Source organism: Chelonia mydas, chromosome 1 (assembly GCF_015237465.2).
Source record: "Chelonia mydas isolate rCheMyd1 chromosome 1, rCheMyd1.pri.v2, whole genome shotgun sequence".
Classification (NCBI taxonomy): domain Eukaryota; kingdom Metazoa; phylum Chordata; order Testudines; family Cheloniidae; genus Chelonia; species Chelonia mydas.
The window spans coordinates 253796778-253814192 of NC_057849.1; the positions used below are offsets into that span (position 1 = coordinate 253796778).

A 17415-nucleotide genomic window follows, 5' to 3' on the forward strand; every position below is an offset into this window, starting at 1 on the left:
TATTTTGATCTGGGCAGTAGCCTGCCCCTACTGCCGGAGCCTCACAGCAGACTTCGTACAACTGCATACCCCACACTGTAACACTGCTAAGGTAAACGGTATTTCTTACTACTATAACTGTGCAGTTCCACTGTTAGCCTGCCTTCTCAGCTTCCGACACCATAGCCAGCTGTTCCCCACAGATTAGGTCATCACATTAGATTTTAAATTTCCCACTCTCTGGATCTCTACAGCCCAGAATGCACTGTATCTTACAAAGGCTTTATTTAAAATATCCTGTGACACATTACACGTTAGAGAGTACAGATCAGCAAGCAGGAAATTTAATTTGAATGTGGAATATGATGGCTCATTCAAAGGAGGCGGTAGTTATAACCCCCAAGCTATTGCGTTCTGGCTACTGCACCGTTCTGGGCTGGATTCTACTCTGCACCCACAGTCAGAGAAAAGTGCAGTTCCTTTGTATTTTATTTCATTGCATTATTTACCAAATAGTATGTGGCAATGTCCAGTGTTGCAGGATCACTTAAGAAAAGATCATACTGTAATGTGCATGCACAAGGGACAATGTTAAGGTTCCCGCAGCAACCATAACTCTGGATTTCCTGGCTTGCACATTTAAAACCTCAAATTTAACATGGTATTAATGTAGCTTTATACACTAAATTAAGGAATGACTCAGTACAAAACTCCATGAATCTACAGCAGTTCCAATGTTCTATGGACAAAAGACACTGAACAGAGAAAATACAGCACAGGGAACAGAAAGAGCTGTGACCACAAGCACTGAAGCAAGAAACCAGAGCCCAATTACAGTATGGATGTGGCACAGCCGACTCAGAGTCAAATCAGACAGGTAACTCTGGGTTCCTAGTTTTTGCCACTGAAGGCTACACGGTAAGTCAGTGAGAGACAAAAGCATAAGAGGGAATGTAGGATGCACTGGGAGGCAAAGGCTTCTGTGGAGTGGGAGAGAGAGACACCTTCCCCAAAGAACCAGGGTCGCAGAAAATTCCCCACACTTTGTGCCGGAAAGAGAAAAGAATATTACCAGTTACCCATTTTTGAATTAACATACTTGGTGCTGGAAAGAGCCCTTAGCACTGGTTAACAGCAGTTAAAACCCTTTCAACACCTCAGTTTAACTATAATCCTACTAAAGCAATAGTGGATCTGGGAGTTTGGGGTGGAGGTGGGAGGAAGAGTAGTACATACAGCATAAAGGAGGATACTGTTCTTCAGTCTGCTGGGAAACTGGCCAAAACTAAACCTTCTCCCAGGATCCACAAGAGCGGCAATTCACAATCACTCCTGTTAAAAAATGAAGCACACCGCTAGTATGAGTCTCTCTTGGCTGACACATTGGCAGGCCATATCCCTTACACCTAGAACTGTTACACACACACACACACACACACACACACACAGGAAGGAGAGCAGGGCTACTGATGTCCGCTCCCACACTTTAGCCAATTTACACTGGAGCTGGAGGTGTAATTTCCAGATACACACGTACTAGTTTTGATCCAGCTAACATGCTAAAAATAGCAGTGTAGCTGCAGCAGCATGAGCTGCAGAAGGGGCTAGCCATCCAAGTACCAATCCAGGGTGCTGGAAACGATTGTACTGGAGCTGGCTAGCTATCCTGCTGCCTGCACCACTGGGGCTATGCTGGTACTTTTAGCACACTCAGTTGATCAAAGCTAGCATGGGTACTATACATCTACCTGAGCTGGAAATTACAGGTCCAGTGTAGGAGCACCCATAGTCAGTGGGGAACTATCACACCATTGTCACTTATTAGCTAAAATCAGTACTAGCACCAATGAGTAGCTTCTCACTTCACCCCATCCAGCAGAGTTAGCAGCAGTCTTATCTGATCCACAAGAGAAGGCCTATCTAGCCCTCCTTGGCAAAAGTGGTGGCCATATTCAAGGCCCAGAATATGTGGTTGGAGAAGAAAGGGGATTTAAAAGTTGAAATCCATCTGCTAACAGGGCTAACCCTATAAAAACAAACAAGTGTGCATTGCCCAGCATATGTAAGTTACCCTATGATTACAAAGCTAGAGTGTGTGCACAATGGAAAAAAGTAAAAAGCAGCAAAACACCTCTGTGTTCGAAGGCTTCCTTTGTTTTCTAAATAAACTGGAGGGAAGGGCTGGGGGAGGGGGGATGTGAGTTAAAAAATGACAGTGACAGAATCCCACAACTTCCCCAGTAATGAATATATTAAACTTTTGACCTGATTATCCTTAAATCAAATGCAGGAGCCTGCAATCTTGGGCATATGGGTAACAGATCCAAGGACAAAACAACAGATTTCAAGGGTACCAAGGAGCAGAGAGAATTACACATCCTAGCCAAGCAGCCTAACAGCGGACTACTCCAGAGAAAATTTCAGAATTTGTTCAGAGGATGAAAATTTATGTATATTTTATAAAGCTAGCTAGATATTTATCATCTCACACGCATTTTTCCTGTCACTATATCCCATAATCCACTAGAAATTCCTGTAATCCTGGCACCTCTGATAAAAGCATCCTTGCATCTGGCCACATACTCCCCAATTACAATGCTAATCCTCCCTGATCATATTCTCTTCTCCTGGCATTTGAGGATCAAACTTATTTCTACCCCGTACACCGCCAGGGTGCCCCTCAGTCATACCAAAATTCCACAAAGCATAGGAAGAAGTCCAGGAACAGCACAGGTCCTACAGGTGCTAGAGAATGAGGATAATTCCACAAAGAATTCTCTCTCTGAGGCACCTGCTGAAAAACATACAAGCTCAGAGGGATCTTGCTGCAGGAAAAGTCGGTTTAAAATTCAGTTACCAATATAATTTTTTAGAGAATTTTTTAAAATATTTTTTAAAATGGAAGCTAAAGCCTACTGTGTGTAGGGGCTGCAGAGAGCTGAGCCCTAAGGGGAAGGCCGCTCATGCTAGTACAGAATCCCTCAGCTTTCCACTCCTTATATGTGCAAAGCGTGTAAGCCCTCACACACACAGCCCTCTACTCACCCAGAGGTACATCATGTCAGCCTGAGCTGTTCAAACCCAGCAGGGAGGTGATCCGAGAACGCAATAGGCTCCTCAGTAAAAAGTAGAGACAAAGGGTTTAAAAAAAAAATCCAAATTGCTCAGTTTAAGGATTAAAAAGTGTCTCGCCTCTTCCTCCCCCCTCCTCCTCCAACACTGTTTGGCTGTTCTGTGCTTTCTCTCTCTCTCTCACTCAATCTCTCTGGGAGTTCCCAGCCTTGTGTGTCTGTACTGGCGTGCAGAGCACACACTCTGCATTTGCCTCCAGGGAATTTCTCTCTGTCATTCCGCTTCTAAAAACACAATCACGGCCTCACAAGATTCTTGCAAAAGGCAGGGATGGGTGGGGTTAGTAATAAATGCAGACCAACTCCTAATGCCAGAGTGTGCTTACTTTAGAAATGGGTTCTTTAAACATGAATGAAGCAGAGAACTGCTCTCCAAGGTCAAGGAGGGTGAGAGCAAGTCCTCCCCTCTCTACAACTCCCTTCCCTTAGTTCCCTCTCCAGAAGTCATCCATAAACCTAGAAACTGTGCAGAGCCCTATTCCTGCAGCATCTTCGTCTGCAACCATTAGCCAACGTTAGTCAACGTACAAAGCTTAGTCATAATTCAGTAGCTATATGTATTTATAGTATGCCACTTGCAGGGACCAAGGCAGAGAACAAATCTTGGGAACCCTGATGCTCAGAAGATGGTGTATACAGTGTACCGGGCACCCCAAAGTTATCAACAGAGAGAGAGAGAGAGAGAGAAGATCAGGGTGGGATCAGAAGGGGAGAGAATCAAAAGATAAAAGGGTTTAAAAATCTTTTGCAGGTGGCTTTCTACGTGAGTATTTTACAAGCTTTGATATCACTAAAGGGAAAAAAGCAGCTGGCTTGGCTCCTGATTCATGGAGACTATGGAGTTCCAACTACCTTGGGGCCCTGCTGAGGTGAGGGTGAGCTGAGATTAGCTGAGGTGAGCACCCTCTTGCTTACTGCATTCAGATCCCCCATCCTCAATTTCAGTTTTACAAACCCCATCAATCAGGAGCCAGCCCCGGCAGAGGTGCATGGCACAAAAGACCCTCTTCTTGAGCTCCCAGCACAGGTCTGAAAAGACATGAGCCAACAAGTCCTTCCCCTCCACACAATACCCCCATCCCATCCCCCAATGCTCAGAGGACAAGTGTCACTTCTCATCTAGCTAACCTGTTAAAACTGCTGTTCCAAACTAGGAAAATGGGTTTACCTCCCCGTCTCAGGATACAAAATTTCCTCGCCTCACTAGGCCACAAATGATAAGCCTTACTTGGCCTCTCTTCTAATGCAAGAGCCTGTATTTTAACTGAATGAGGTCAAGAGGCAGAGGCAATGGTCTCCTTGGAAATGTGTGTTTGGAACAAATATTTTTATCTCGGCAGAAGGAATAGAAATCTCACACCACCTCTGCTCCTTATCCTTACATATAAATTATATACATAAATAGGGCTCAAAGTGGAAACAGTAGCGGTACTCTCCCAACTCCACTCCCACAAGCGCCACCTATCTAGGGTGACAAAATGAGATGCCACCAGAGCAATTTGTGAAAATGTTCAAAGTATGCTCACATATGCTCTCCTGGGCTCCTCACACTTGACTCCCCCTCAGTAGGGTTGAGATACACCACGGACTAGGCTGGATTAAGGTATAGGCACAACAGGCACGTGCCTAGGGCCCTTTCTCCCAAAATCATAGACAGACAGACAGACAGACAGAGATAAAAAATAATATCAAAACCTCAGAGGGGTAGAGCATTTTGTTTCTGACCCTCATGGCTGCAAAGAAAAGCTTGACAGTGTGACCGGGATGGAACAAATGCAATGATTTCTCAGCAGCCACTAAAGCCAGGGAGGAAGCCACCTGGCCCAATACTCGCTACCGGAACACACTTTGCGGAGAAGGTGCACAGGGTTGGCCCAGGGAGGCTTGTATGCCCCACTGGGTTGTGCACAATTGGCTCCCCATTGGTGTGGCTAAAATAATCCCTTTGGCCTTGTGACTCCATAGGTCAGATGGGAGAATACCACCTTTTTCCCCCTCCAATCACCACCCAGTCATGGCACCAAACTGAGCTGTCACTCTCAGAAGAAGATATTATAATCTGCACTATGACCATTCTGCTTCTTTCTTATATGCACTGAATAGCAGTGAAATAGTTAAAAATGCTCACATTAACATCACTGGGCATCTCAGTTAACGTTTCACTGACATGAATGGGACACATTTACACCTCTGGGAGATATTATTCAGCCTGTCTGCAGATTCAGGAGGGCATCCCTCCACTGGTTTGCACGTGGGTCACATTTTCAAGATTTTATTCACAACCATGATGGCTAGAGACTTACAATTTTTTTAAATGAAAGCTGGAGATTCTGGAATACAATAGCACAGCCTCAAAAAACACAAAGCAGTTCACTGACCCAGCACAACCCAGGGAAATTCAAGCTCCATACAAAAATGTATTTTTAGGAGAGATTTTAAAAGACGAGTGCCTAAAATTAAACTCCTAAATAGGTGACCTGATTTTCAAAAGTCCTGAATACCCAATAGCTCTCTAAGGCAAAAAGCTACCCTGCATTTTCTCAGCCTGTCTCACCCCTTAGGTCCGTTTCACAAGACAGGGAAGGTAAGGGAAAGCCTGTGCCTTGAAAGCTGGATTTCAATTTGACGGCTGGTTTCAAGGCAGCTCCATAACTCCACTGCTGCACAGAGCACATTCAGCTTCCAAAGCAACATCTGGAACTCAAGTCTTAAACCCCTTTTTCCACAACTATCAAATAAAGAATCATCGTGCCACCAATAAGCAGTACTCAGTCAGAACCTCTCCACTGGAGGCAAACTGGGAGGTTTTTTTATGGCCAGTTGGCCCCTTGTCACCAAGGCCTCGTAGGGCCTCACCATTGTTTAGTGGGGCTACAAAATCAGATTTCACACTACCCACTTTCCATGAATACTATCTGACACCTTATCAGGAAAAGATGATGTAAGAAATCCAGACCCTCCTGGCAACAAAGACACCCCTGGAACTAGACCCAAGAGGGATACTTCCTGGTAGCCAAAAAACAGGAAGGCTCCAGCCCATCCTGGATCTCAGGTACCTAAATCACTATTTACTCAAGGACAATTCAAGACCATCACCCTGGGAGATATGCTTCTTTTAGAAGAAGGTGACCAATTATTACGTGCTCTGGACCATGCACACAAAGATAATTCTTAAGCAACAGAAGTGTATCAGATTTTCCACAGCACAACACCACTATCATTTCCTGTTTTGCCTTTTGGGGTGGTGGCAGCACTCCATGTTGTCACAAAAAGGTTGGCTGTCATTGTGGCCTGCCTACAATGGCTGGGTGTGCATGTTCCACACGATATTCTTGATTACGAAGTACCTACCAGGGAGGGAGGGAGAACGTGACTGCAGATTGACGGAGTTGCCCCATTACAGATACTCATGAATGGTCTCTGGATCAGGGAGTCATGGGATCAGAACTTACTCAAGTGGCGGGATACTTGAGGTTTCTCTGTGCCACTCACGTTACTCATCTACTCAAGGCACTGAGTATGCCAGGTTAACAAGGGTCATCCACAGTGGAATCAGGCTCCTGTATGATGGATGGCTCTTAAGTATGTTGTTGGATCATCACAGTTTAGCAGGGCACGTCACTCTCTCCTAATATGAGAATTTTATCCCTTACAGCTAAACTCCTAGGTGTCTCAAAATCTGTAGGCATGGTGTCTCCACCCCATTCTCTTTTACAATGCTGTGACTGATAGGATTGTGTCTAAATGGCTATGATTGCATTTATGACTTCACTGGCCAGAAACTAAGCTATACCACTGCTCGCTAGATGCAAGACCCGACAGTTTCCACTGCCTGCCTCAAAGATGTTTCCCTCACAGACCCCTAACATGGTTATATTTGCAGTATATATGAGAAATAAGTGACTTACCTAAGATCACACAACAAGACAGCGACAGTTAGGAAGAGAATCCAAGGTCTCCCTATTCCCAGTCCCAGGCTCTACTCACTAAACCACACTACCTAATTATTTCACAGCCCCTCCCACCCCAATACAAGAGAGAAATTGAAAGATTAATAAGAAAAATGAGGGAAGAATATAAAGAGGATTAAACAAATAAATATTTTATATTCATATAGCATCTTCTGTCCTGAAGGATTTCAAAGCCAAAGTTTCACATTCTCTGGCTGTGAAATGCAGCCATCCTTGGGGTAAATTCCAGCAGGGAGGGCCATGGCCTTATCACTTTTTACTGGCCATAATGGCAAGCGAAGGTGGGGGAGGCGCGGCGGAGAGGAGCAAACAGGGGGCAGGATCTGGGGAGGGGGGGGAGTGCAGAGGTGGGGCCTCAGGGGAATGGGTGGCACAAGGGCAGAGCCTCGGGAAGAAAGGGAGAGGAAGTGCTACGGAAAGGGCCACAGTTCTGGCACCAGTGCCCCCCCTCCCCCTTTTAGGGAGCTTCCAGTGCCTCTGAATCCCAGCAGCTGTTTTAACACCACACAGCAACCCCACTCAACATTTTACAACAGGACACAAAGCAGATCATATTTTATTTGATATTTAGGTTGGCAGAATGTAATGACCCAAATAGGAATATGGCCAGGAAGTGGACAGAGTTGCCACCCTTATTCTTGTAAAAAATGTTCTGGGATACTTAATCAGGAGGAGCAGTCAGCCTTTTTGTTAAAAAGCCCTGTTTACACAACAAACATAACCACATCAGGGTGCCAAGATACAATATTGTTGTCCTCTAATCTAGGTAAAATCTGTAGAATAGAAGGGACCTAACCACAATGTATATACACAGATTATTTAATCACGTTAAAGATTTGACTACATCCAGGTGGAGGCCCATGGACACGTCTAAGGTTTTAGCCGAATTACATGACCTGTTTACAACAACCATAAGCCCAATCTACACTACAAAATTTTAATTATAACGTAGCCAGGTCAAAAAGTTCCACCATGTTGCAGCCAGGCTCCCTGATGCAGTTATTTTTTTGTATCTCGGACAGGGGCTAAGTCTTTGCCAAATTAAGACATCTCCATCAGCAGCCCCATAGGGACACATCAGGGCACTGGTTCAGAACTGAGTGAGGAAAATACTACCATTGACAATCACCAATACCACTTTCTACAGCACTTAGGAACATAACCCAGCCCAACGCTCTAACGTTGCAGAGAGAAGGAGAGAAGAAATGAAGGTGGGCCAATCAGATGAAAGAAGGTAAAGGGAAGAAAGATGCAGTAGAAGGCATAAGGGAGGGAAACAAAAATAAATTGCTGTCCCAGAGAGATGCTGCTAATGCACAATCATATCCTGGGATGGAAAATTCTGGTCAGGGATGTATCTGCTTTTGTTAGCAAATAAGTCTTGTCTGAACCCTCTCCTGTAAGATAAAATTAAAAAGTAGTTAAATAAGGATGACCATGTCCTATTATGGTTAGTAAATGTTGCTGAATGTACTGGTGTTCCTACATTGTGTTGTATTCCTCTGGCCAAGAAGTGGGAGGAGAGGTGTGTATGTCTTGGAGGGGTAAGGAAAGGGAGAATTTCATTTCAAACTGGGGAAACTGACTATTTTCTAAGCCAAAAGTCCGACAGAGGATGCCACAATTTATGCAGAAACAGTATACTGATCAAGGATGGAGACTCATTCATTGTCCCACCATGATAAATACTTCAAGGACTATCTACAAAGGTCTGAGTGGAGATGGGAAGGGAAACGTGCTTTGCAATTGTCAAAGGGAAATTTCTATGACTAAATGGCTGTGTTCCGGGGCTTATCTGACTCTGTCAGAACGTCCCAGCAAGAGAATTTGTAAATCAGAGTCTCTCAAATTTGCTTCTTTTTTTAAAAAGTAAATAAATAAATAAATAAAGATTGATTAATGGGATGGGAACTATCTGGGGAGGGACGCAAAAGTCTCTGGGCACACCTGCAGTTCCTGTGAAGATAAGCAGATCTTCTTTGAGGCTGGTTTACTCCTTTGGGTGCTGCTAGAGACTCTAACCTTATAAAAAAGAGTACATATTCATTCTGAACCTCTCTTCCCAGGAGTCCTGCATTATCTACAGGTATCAGAATGTCTGAAGCCACAAGGTAAGTCTCATCTCAGTGTCCAAGGCACCAGGAAATGTTTCTTTCTGCACCAGCCTGCTTGTGGAAAAAGTTAGGAGAATACAAAGTGTGTATGCTAAGCCTCCCAGAAAGGTCCCTAGGGTCCTTTAGAATGTCTTATCAAACAAGCAAGGAAAACACTGGCATGTTTCAAGAGAAAACCCATTTTGTTACAGTGCAAAGGAGACACTGGAAAACAGGATTGCCTGTTCTTCCTCTGGTAGGTACAGCTCAGCTATACATTACCACATGAAGCAGGCTTCTGAAAGGGATTACTCTGTGGAGGCAAACTGCTTAGGATGACAGGTTTCAGAGTAGCAGCCGTGTTAGTCTGTATTCACAAAAAGCAAAGGAGTACTTGTGGCACCTTAGAGACTAACAAATTTATTTGAGCATAAGCTTTCGTGAGCTACAGCTCACTTCATTGGATGCAGGAATGCAACCGATGAAGTGAGCTGCAGCTCACGAAAGCTTATGCTCAAATAAATTTGTTAGTCTCTAAGGTGCCATAAGTACTCCTTTTCTTTTTGCTTAGGATGAGAGTACCTCTTGCTAAAGGGAATGCGTCAATCCAAACAGCAAGGATATCCCAACATGTGGATGGAACAAACCATTTTCAGGAACATTGCTGGAGATGTCCCGCCACTGGCCACACAGGAATTAATTTTCTGGCCTTAAATATACTTCATGTAGACTCAGGCCAGAAAGGACCATCGTGATAATCAAATCTGACCTCCCGCACATTGCAGGCCACAGAACCTCACCCACTCACTCCTGTAATAGACCCATAACCTCTGGCTGAGTTACTGAAGTCCTCAAACTATGATTTAAAAAGACTTCAAGTTACAGAGAATCCACCATTTACTCTAGTTCAAACCAACAAGTGACCCATAACTCACACTGCAGGGGAAGGCAAAAACCCTCTGGAGTCTCTGCCAATCTGACCTAGGAGAAAATTCCTTCCTGATCCCAAATATGGCAATCAGTTAGATCCTGAACATGTCAGTCAGACCCACCAGCCAGATACCTGGGAAAGAAATCACTGTAGTACTCAGAGCCCTCCCCATATAGTGTCCCATCTCTGGCTGTTGGGGATATTTGCTACTAGCAATCACAGATGGGCCACGTGCCATTGTAGGCAATCTCATCATACCAACCCCTCCATAAACTTACCAAGCTCACCTGTGAAACCAGTTAGGGTTTTTGTCCCCACTGCTCCCCCAGGAAGGCTGTTTCAGAACTTCACTCCTCTGATGGTTAGAAACCTTCATCTAATTTCAAGCCTAAACTAGTTGATGGCCAGCTTCTATCCATTTGTTCTTGTGACCACATTGGTCCTTAACTTAAATAACTCCTCTCCCTCCCTGGTATTTATCCCTCTGATGTATTTATAAAGAGCAATCATATTTCCTTTCAGCCTTCATTTGGTTAGGCTAAACAAGCCAAGCTTCTTAAATCTCCTCTCATAAACCAGGTTCTCCATTCCTCTGATCATCCTAGTAGCCCTTCTCTGCACCTGTTCCAGTTTAAATTCATCTTTCTTAAACATGGGAAACCAGAACGGCACACAGTATTCCAGATGAGGTTTCACCAGTGCCTTGTACAATGGTAATACATACTTCAAAAGATCTCAGCTCACAGCCTTACTGTCCAAACCTGCAGCCAAGGAAAGTGAAGTTCATAGCAAGGACAAAGGAACCAAGTACTGAGAAATATTTTTTAGCTGTCACTCCCAAATTAGTAGCTTAAGTAGGGCGAATATAAAGCCAGCAAGGCAGTCTTTGTAGTTATTCCCAAAGTTATTTGGGAAAGTGAGGTTAAGATTGAGAGAGCACATAGTGTTAGCAAAACCAAAATTTAAACTCAGGAAATTCAGAGTTAAGGATAACGTTGCAAGAAATGCAAACATTCAGAAATACAGTCACACACCAGATAGCTAATGTTCTGTGGTGCTTTTTTGGTATTCAATCTGCCAAGAATGGTGTCCTGCCAGGACACAGGTAAATTAGTCTGGGTGCCTTAACTGTGAATCTCCATGCTTTTAATTTAAGAGGCTCACGGAAGTAGGACTTCACCTGAGTGCATCAACCTTCTGGTGAGCCTTATGAGGTTTGTCAGAGACACCCCCAAAATCCACTTCCTGAAAGGCCTTGGGATTTGTTTAAAAAAAACCTTACCCTATTTGTGATGCTGTATGGAATTGAGACACACTTTATATTATTATTTTTAATACCAGTATTATAAAATTGCAATGAATCGTGCTAGATATGCCATGAAAGGTATCTATGAAAATGTTTTATACTTGGCAAATCATCTTGATTATATGTTTGTACCACCTTTGTATTATAAGTTACAGATATGTAGGGTATATCTGTATTTCCAAACGTGTGCTGTGTTTCTGGGTGACACCCATAGACAGATTGGCATCAGCACTGCCTAGCCTGTTCAGTGGCCCATTAATGGTCGTCAGCGGTACAACGAACCCATAGAAAGGTGCCAGGGGATACACCTTATGAGTCAGCAAGACTTGTAGGGGCAGGCCAGTGAAAAGAGAACTCTGAGGCTTTTCCATGCCATGTGCTGTGAAGCTTGTATTTGGGACACAGGAAGTACAAGCCACATGGCAAAAGAATTTAAAAGGCAGTAACTTCTCTATAAACTGAAGCTCTGAACAAAGGACTGAATGACCCATCCAAGCTGTGGATGTGTTCCATAAGGCCTTTCAAGCCAGCAAATTCACCAATACTGCTAAGAACCTGATATATGGACTCTGAAGTCTCTGTATGTATCTGATTACTTTACCATTTAACACTCTTCTTGTTCTCTTTTTTTTCTTTATACTAAACCTTTAGTTTTAGATACTAAAGAATTGACTAGCAGCATAGTATTTTGGGTAAGATCCAAACTAATATTGACTTGACAAAGCAGCTGGCCCTTTGGGGTCAGAAGAACATTTTGTATAGTCAGCAGAGTTTTAAATAACTTCTCACTATAGTGGACCTATGTGCTGATTGGGAGCCAGAAAATTGGAATGCAATAAGGGGGATATATGATTTCTTTTTTAGTTTCTTGATAACCACTGTGGGGAATCAGGAGCACAATTTTTGACTGATTGGTGAGTCTAACTTCAGCGTTAACCACCAGTTTTGGGAAAATCTGCTCTCCTTTTTGCAGCCTGCCCTGACCTTGGCATTTTCAATGAGAGCTGCCCCAGGCCACGCTATTCCACTCCCACATGAAGGCTATAGGAGGCTCGCACTCACCATCAGGAGCCTTAGGAAGTCAGTATGAAACCACTGCCCCCCAAATTCTGAAACACTTTTGCGGCTCTAGTCCCGCTCATTGCCCAAGGCTTAGGAAGCTCAGTGGAAAATCCCCACCCCCATGAGTGTTAGGAGATGCAGAAGAGCAGTAGGAATCCCACAAACATCCACCCTCATTGCAAACCTTAGCACATACTTCAGACCCAACCAAGTCCTGATACTTCCCTCGTAACCCTTAGGAAATTCAACTGTCCATAATAACCCTAAATAGGATTGTCAGTTCTGCGACAAACCTCTGTAGCTCCCAATGGACCTACAAAGACTTCTCAGCACCTGCAAACCTAATTAGGCTTCCAGGGAATGTGGGATGGTTGCAAGAACCCCAATGAACCTATTAAGTCTTGCAGTGGGGCAAGGGTTGCTAACAAAGTTTTAGGGGAGAATGAAGAGCCAACCAAGCCTCGGGTCTGGAGTATGGGTAGAATCTCCCCACCACCATCATCCCTAAATTCTCCTTCTCACTGCTTCAACCCAAGATCCATTCCCTCCCCACCATCATGTCATAACTGGAAGACCTACTAAGGGCCACAAAAAGTTAGTACATTTGGAGCTGCACAGGAGGGGATTGCTAGGACTGGCATGAGGCACAGATATTTCAAAATTTTCATAATTTTTGAAGTTAGAGTTTAATCAACTAAACTTTAATCTTATGCTCATTATTTTGACTGGGGGAGTCCAGAAAATTAAGTTGGAATTCTTTCCCCCGTTGTCCCTATAAAGCAGCAAAAAGCGTTAAACATTCTCCAGAGTTCAAATGCTGTTCTATTTTTAGTGTGTCGAATCAGGAACCCCATATCTGATTTAAATGAAAATGGGTAGAAAAATTCCCCCTTCCCCCGATTTAATGTATCAATGCTGAGGCTGATACACATTTGTTTGTGGATTTTATACAGGGCACAAATAGGGCTTATAAAATGGAAACTCAGGGGCAACCTCAATGACAGAATGGTCACCAATGTTGCATAACTGTGGCCACATGCAGGTCAGACAGGCAATGTCAGGGGTGTTGCCTTGCTTGAGGCATAGGTGGTTTGGGTGAGGAAGAAGGGAAGCTGCTGCTGTTCTGAACCACTAACAGCTGAGGTTTTTTTCATTGGTTTTGAATCAGGAATCAATTTTTTTGCCTCCATCTCCCACTACTGCAGGCTATCCTAACGCATTAGCAACTCATGAGCGTGCATACACAGACCATCCACTGAATTCAGATCAGCTGTATGTGGAGCGATATTACAGCAGTATGTGTGGGAAAGAGGGCAGCCGAGTTCTCCCCTCTGCTCCAGGAAGTCATGTTAAAATTCCACTACAGAACTTTGGCTTATACCCCATGTTGACACCTCAGGACAGAACCTAGGGAAAATGCCATCCTTTACAGAAGCTAAAGGAATTCCTTTCTTCTTCTCTGTGGGAGAAACCTAAAGATACTAGGGCATTAATCAAAAAATAGGAGATGCTCTCTTGTCCAAGCCAAATTCTTTTTCAATAAAAGAGATCCTAATTTTCCAGGCAATATGACAGTACTGATGCTTGTTAGCTATTATGTTTACCTGTGCCAGCCCCATACTGCTGAGATCTAATTCAATATTATGTAAAGCAGTTTACAAGCCCTGGGATATGGATGTAACTGGAGACAAGAATTTTATTCTGTAATTGTAAGAGCCCCTTGAGCAGCTGAACAGATTCTGAACACTCCCTTTAACAGTGTGCAATGATTTCTCTCTTCCAAGAAGATCCTAAGATTAATAAATCACATTGAGTAGATTTAAAATACACCTAAAACAGCACAGAAGCCCAACTATTTTTCAAATTCTGCATTATACAGACTCATGGTTGGCTAGCTACATCCTATGTCATGGTTCCTTTAATTTTTCTCTGTGTTCTTTTCTTATAAACTAATTATCTTCTTTGTGGTGATCCCCTATAAAAGAAAAAATTCAATAAGGTTATACAAACGCTTTATGTACCTAAAGCAAGACAAGTTGTCTGGATTGTCAGCTCGTTTTTGCCAACAGCATGCCAGTTACATGGTTTTGGTGTGAGAACGGATCCTGGAGAGACCACTACACGAGTAAATAATTCACAGGTAGGAGAGAAATGACTCTTAGAGGAGAGGAAAGTGATGAGGAACAGTCAGCATGGATTCACCAAGGGCAAGTCATGCCTGACTAATCTAATTGCCTTCTATGACGAGATAACTGGCTCTGGGGATGAGGGGAAAGCAGTGGCCGTGTTATTCCTCGACTTAAGCAAAGCTTTTGATATGGTCACCCACAGTATTCTTGCCAGCAAGTTAAAGAAGTATGGGCTGGATGAATGGACTAGAAGGTGGACAGAAAGCTGGCTAGATCGTCGGGCTCAACGGGTAGTGATCAATGGCTCCATGTCTAGTTGGCAGCCTGTTTAAAGCGGAGTGCCCCAAGGGTCGGTCCTGGGGCCGGTTTTGTTCAATTTCTTCATTAATGATCTGGAGGATGGCGGGGACTGCACCCTCAGCAAGTCTGCAAATGACACTAAACTGGGAGGTGTGGTAGATACGCTGGAGGGTAGGGATAGGATACAGAGGGATCTAGACAAATTAGAGGACTGGGCCAAAAGAAATCTGATGAGGTTCAACAAGGACAAGTGCAGACTCCTGCACTTAGGACGGAAGAATCCCATGCACTGCTACAGACTAGGGACTGAATGGCTAGGCAGCAGTTCTGCAGAAAAGGACTTAGAGGTTACAGTGGACGAGAAGCTGGATATGAGTCAACAGTGTGCCCTTGTTCCCAAGAAGGCCAACAGCATTTTGAGATGTATAAGTAGGGGCATTGCCAGCAGATCAAGGGACGTGATCGTTCCCCTCTATTCGACATTGGTGAGGCCTCATCTGGAGTACTGTGTCCAGTTTTGGGCCCCACACTACAAGAAGGATGTGGAAAAATTGGAGAGAGTCCAGCGGAGGGCAACAAAAATGATTAGGGGACTGGAACACATGATTTATGAGGAGAGGCTGAGGGAACTGGGATTGTTTGGTCTGCGGAAGAGAAGAATGAGGGGGGATTTGGTAGCTGCTTTCAACTACCTGAAAGGGGGTTCCAAAGAGGATGGATCTAGACTGTTCTCAGTGGTAGCAGATGACAGAACAAGGACTAATGGTCTCAAGTTGCACTGGGAGAGGTTTAGGTTGGATATTAGGAAAAACTTTTTCACTAGGAGGGTGGTGAAGCACTGGAATGCGTCACCTAGGGAGGTGGTGGAATCTCCTTCCTTTGACGTTTTTAAGGTCAGGCTTGACAAAGCCCTGCCTGGGATGGATTTAGCTGGGGATTGGTCCTGCTTTGAGCAGGGGGTTGGACTAGATGACCTCCTGAGGTCCCTTCCAACCCTGATATTCTATGACTCCTCCAGATAATTAAGGGGCAACACTAGTGGGGTCTGAAGGGAATCACCAGAAGGAAGGCTGAAATTAAAACAATTGCTAAAAGACTTCTGTGAAGCATAGTAACAATTATATTGTAAGTAGGGGAAGGAGGAAGAAAACCAAATACAGATTTAAGGGAAAGCTGATACCTGTAGAGCATTGGAGTAGAGAAAAATCAAGGGGAGACTGCCATATATAGAACTAAAAGTTTGTGATATGTGTATCCACAGCTCTCAAACCACATACAGAAGGACCAAAGTGGGATATGTCCCAAACCATACCTACACTACAAACTGTAGTCGACACAAGCTATGTTGGTGTACAGCAGCCAAAGTTGGTATACCGCTGGGGTGTGTACATACTTGGCTACTTGCGTCAGCATGGTGCATACTCACCAGGAGTGCTTGTGTTGATGCAAAGTACAGAGCACTGGGGTTGTTCTCCCGGTGTGCCCCATGTCACCGTCCAGCATAATGCCTTTTGGGAAATTTTCATAGTGTGTTGTGGGACAGAAATGACTCACCCGGGGATTCTTGTGTGCTAGGGGTCAATTCCCAGCATACAACTTTCTCCATCCCATAATGCCATCCATATCCCATCAATTTTTGCATCTCTTTTTAAAAATCTCACAAACCCGCATCTCTGACAGAAGCACACACCACTCTGCACGGGTCTCATGCACATGGCAAATACAGGATGCACAGTTCTTCTGTATTTGCAGACTCACAGGGGACATGATGCTTTCTTTGAGGATAGTTTGCTGTGGGACATCGGAAAAACAACTCAAGGTTGTTGGTGGCAACACAGTGGAGCTCCACTTCTGGGCCTGAGAAACGAGCATGGACTGGGTGCGTGCGGGGGGGGCGGGGGGGGTTGAGTGTCTCACTGTAACGCAGGTTTGGAATGATGCGCATTTGCTGCCAAACTTTCGGCTGCACCAGGCCACATTCCTGCATCTGTATATCAAACTCAGCCCAGTACTCCAACACACAAATGCCAGAACGAGAGCTTCACTGACAGAGGAGAAGAGTGTGTCAATTGCACTCTGGAAGCTTTCCACACTGGATTGCTATTGGTCAGTGGACCATCAGTTTGGGGTTAGAAAATCCATAGTACAGGCCGCTGTCATCCAAGTATGCAGGGCCATTAATCGTCTCCTGCTATGCAGGACTGTGACTCTCAGCAAAGTGCAAGAAACAGTGGATGGATTTGCAGCAATGGGGTTCCTGAATTGTGGTGGGCCAATACAGATCCCTACACTGGCACCACTCCACCTTGCCACAGAATACATCAACAGAAAGGGCTACTTTTCTACGGCTATGCAAGCATTGGTGGATCACCAGGGACACATCATTGATATTCAGTGTGGGCTGGTCAGAGGTGGTGAACGAATTCACATCTTTAAGAACACAGGACTGTTCCGAAAGCTGCAGGCAGGGACATTCTTTCCCAGCTGGTGCATTACCACTGGCAATACCAAAA

At 44.3% G+C, this 17415-nt stretch overlaps 1 protein-coding gene across 11 annotated transcripts in view; it reads right to left on the reverse strand.

Annotated features, from left to right (window-relative positions):
- Window positions 1–17415, reverse strand: part of RBFOX2 (RNA binding fox-1 homolog 2) — a 251317-nt gene that overhangs the window by 170514 nt on the left and 63388 nt on the right. Inside the window, exon 1 of one of the 11 annotated variants that reach the window (XM_027825093.3) lies at window positions 3025–3152. The exons of the other annotated variants lie outside the window; for them this stretch is intronic. Within the exon in view, the coding sequence (XP_027680894.1) occupies window positions 3025–3039 (15 nt within the window). The 5' untranslated portion in view covers window positions 3040–3152. Of the gene's footprint in view, window positions 1–3024; window positions 3153–17415 lie in introns of those variants that run through there. 11 annotated transcript variants of the gene reach the window in all.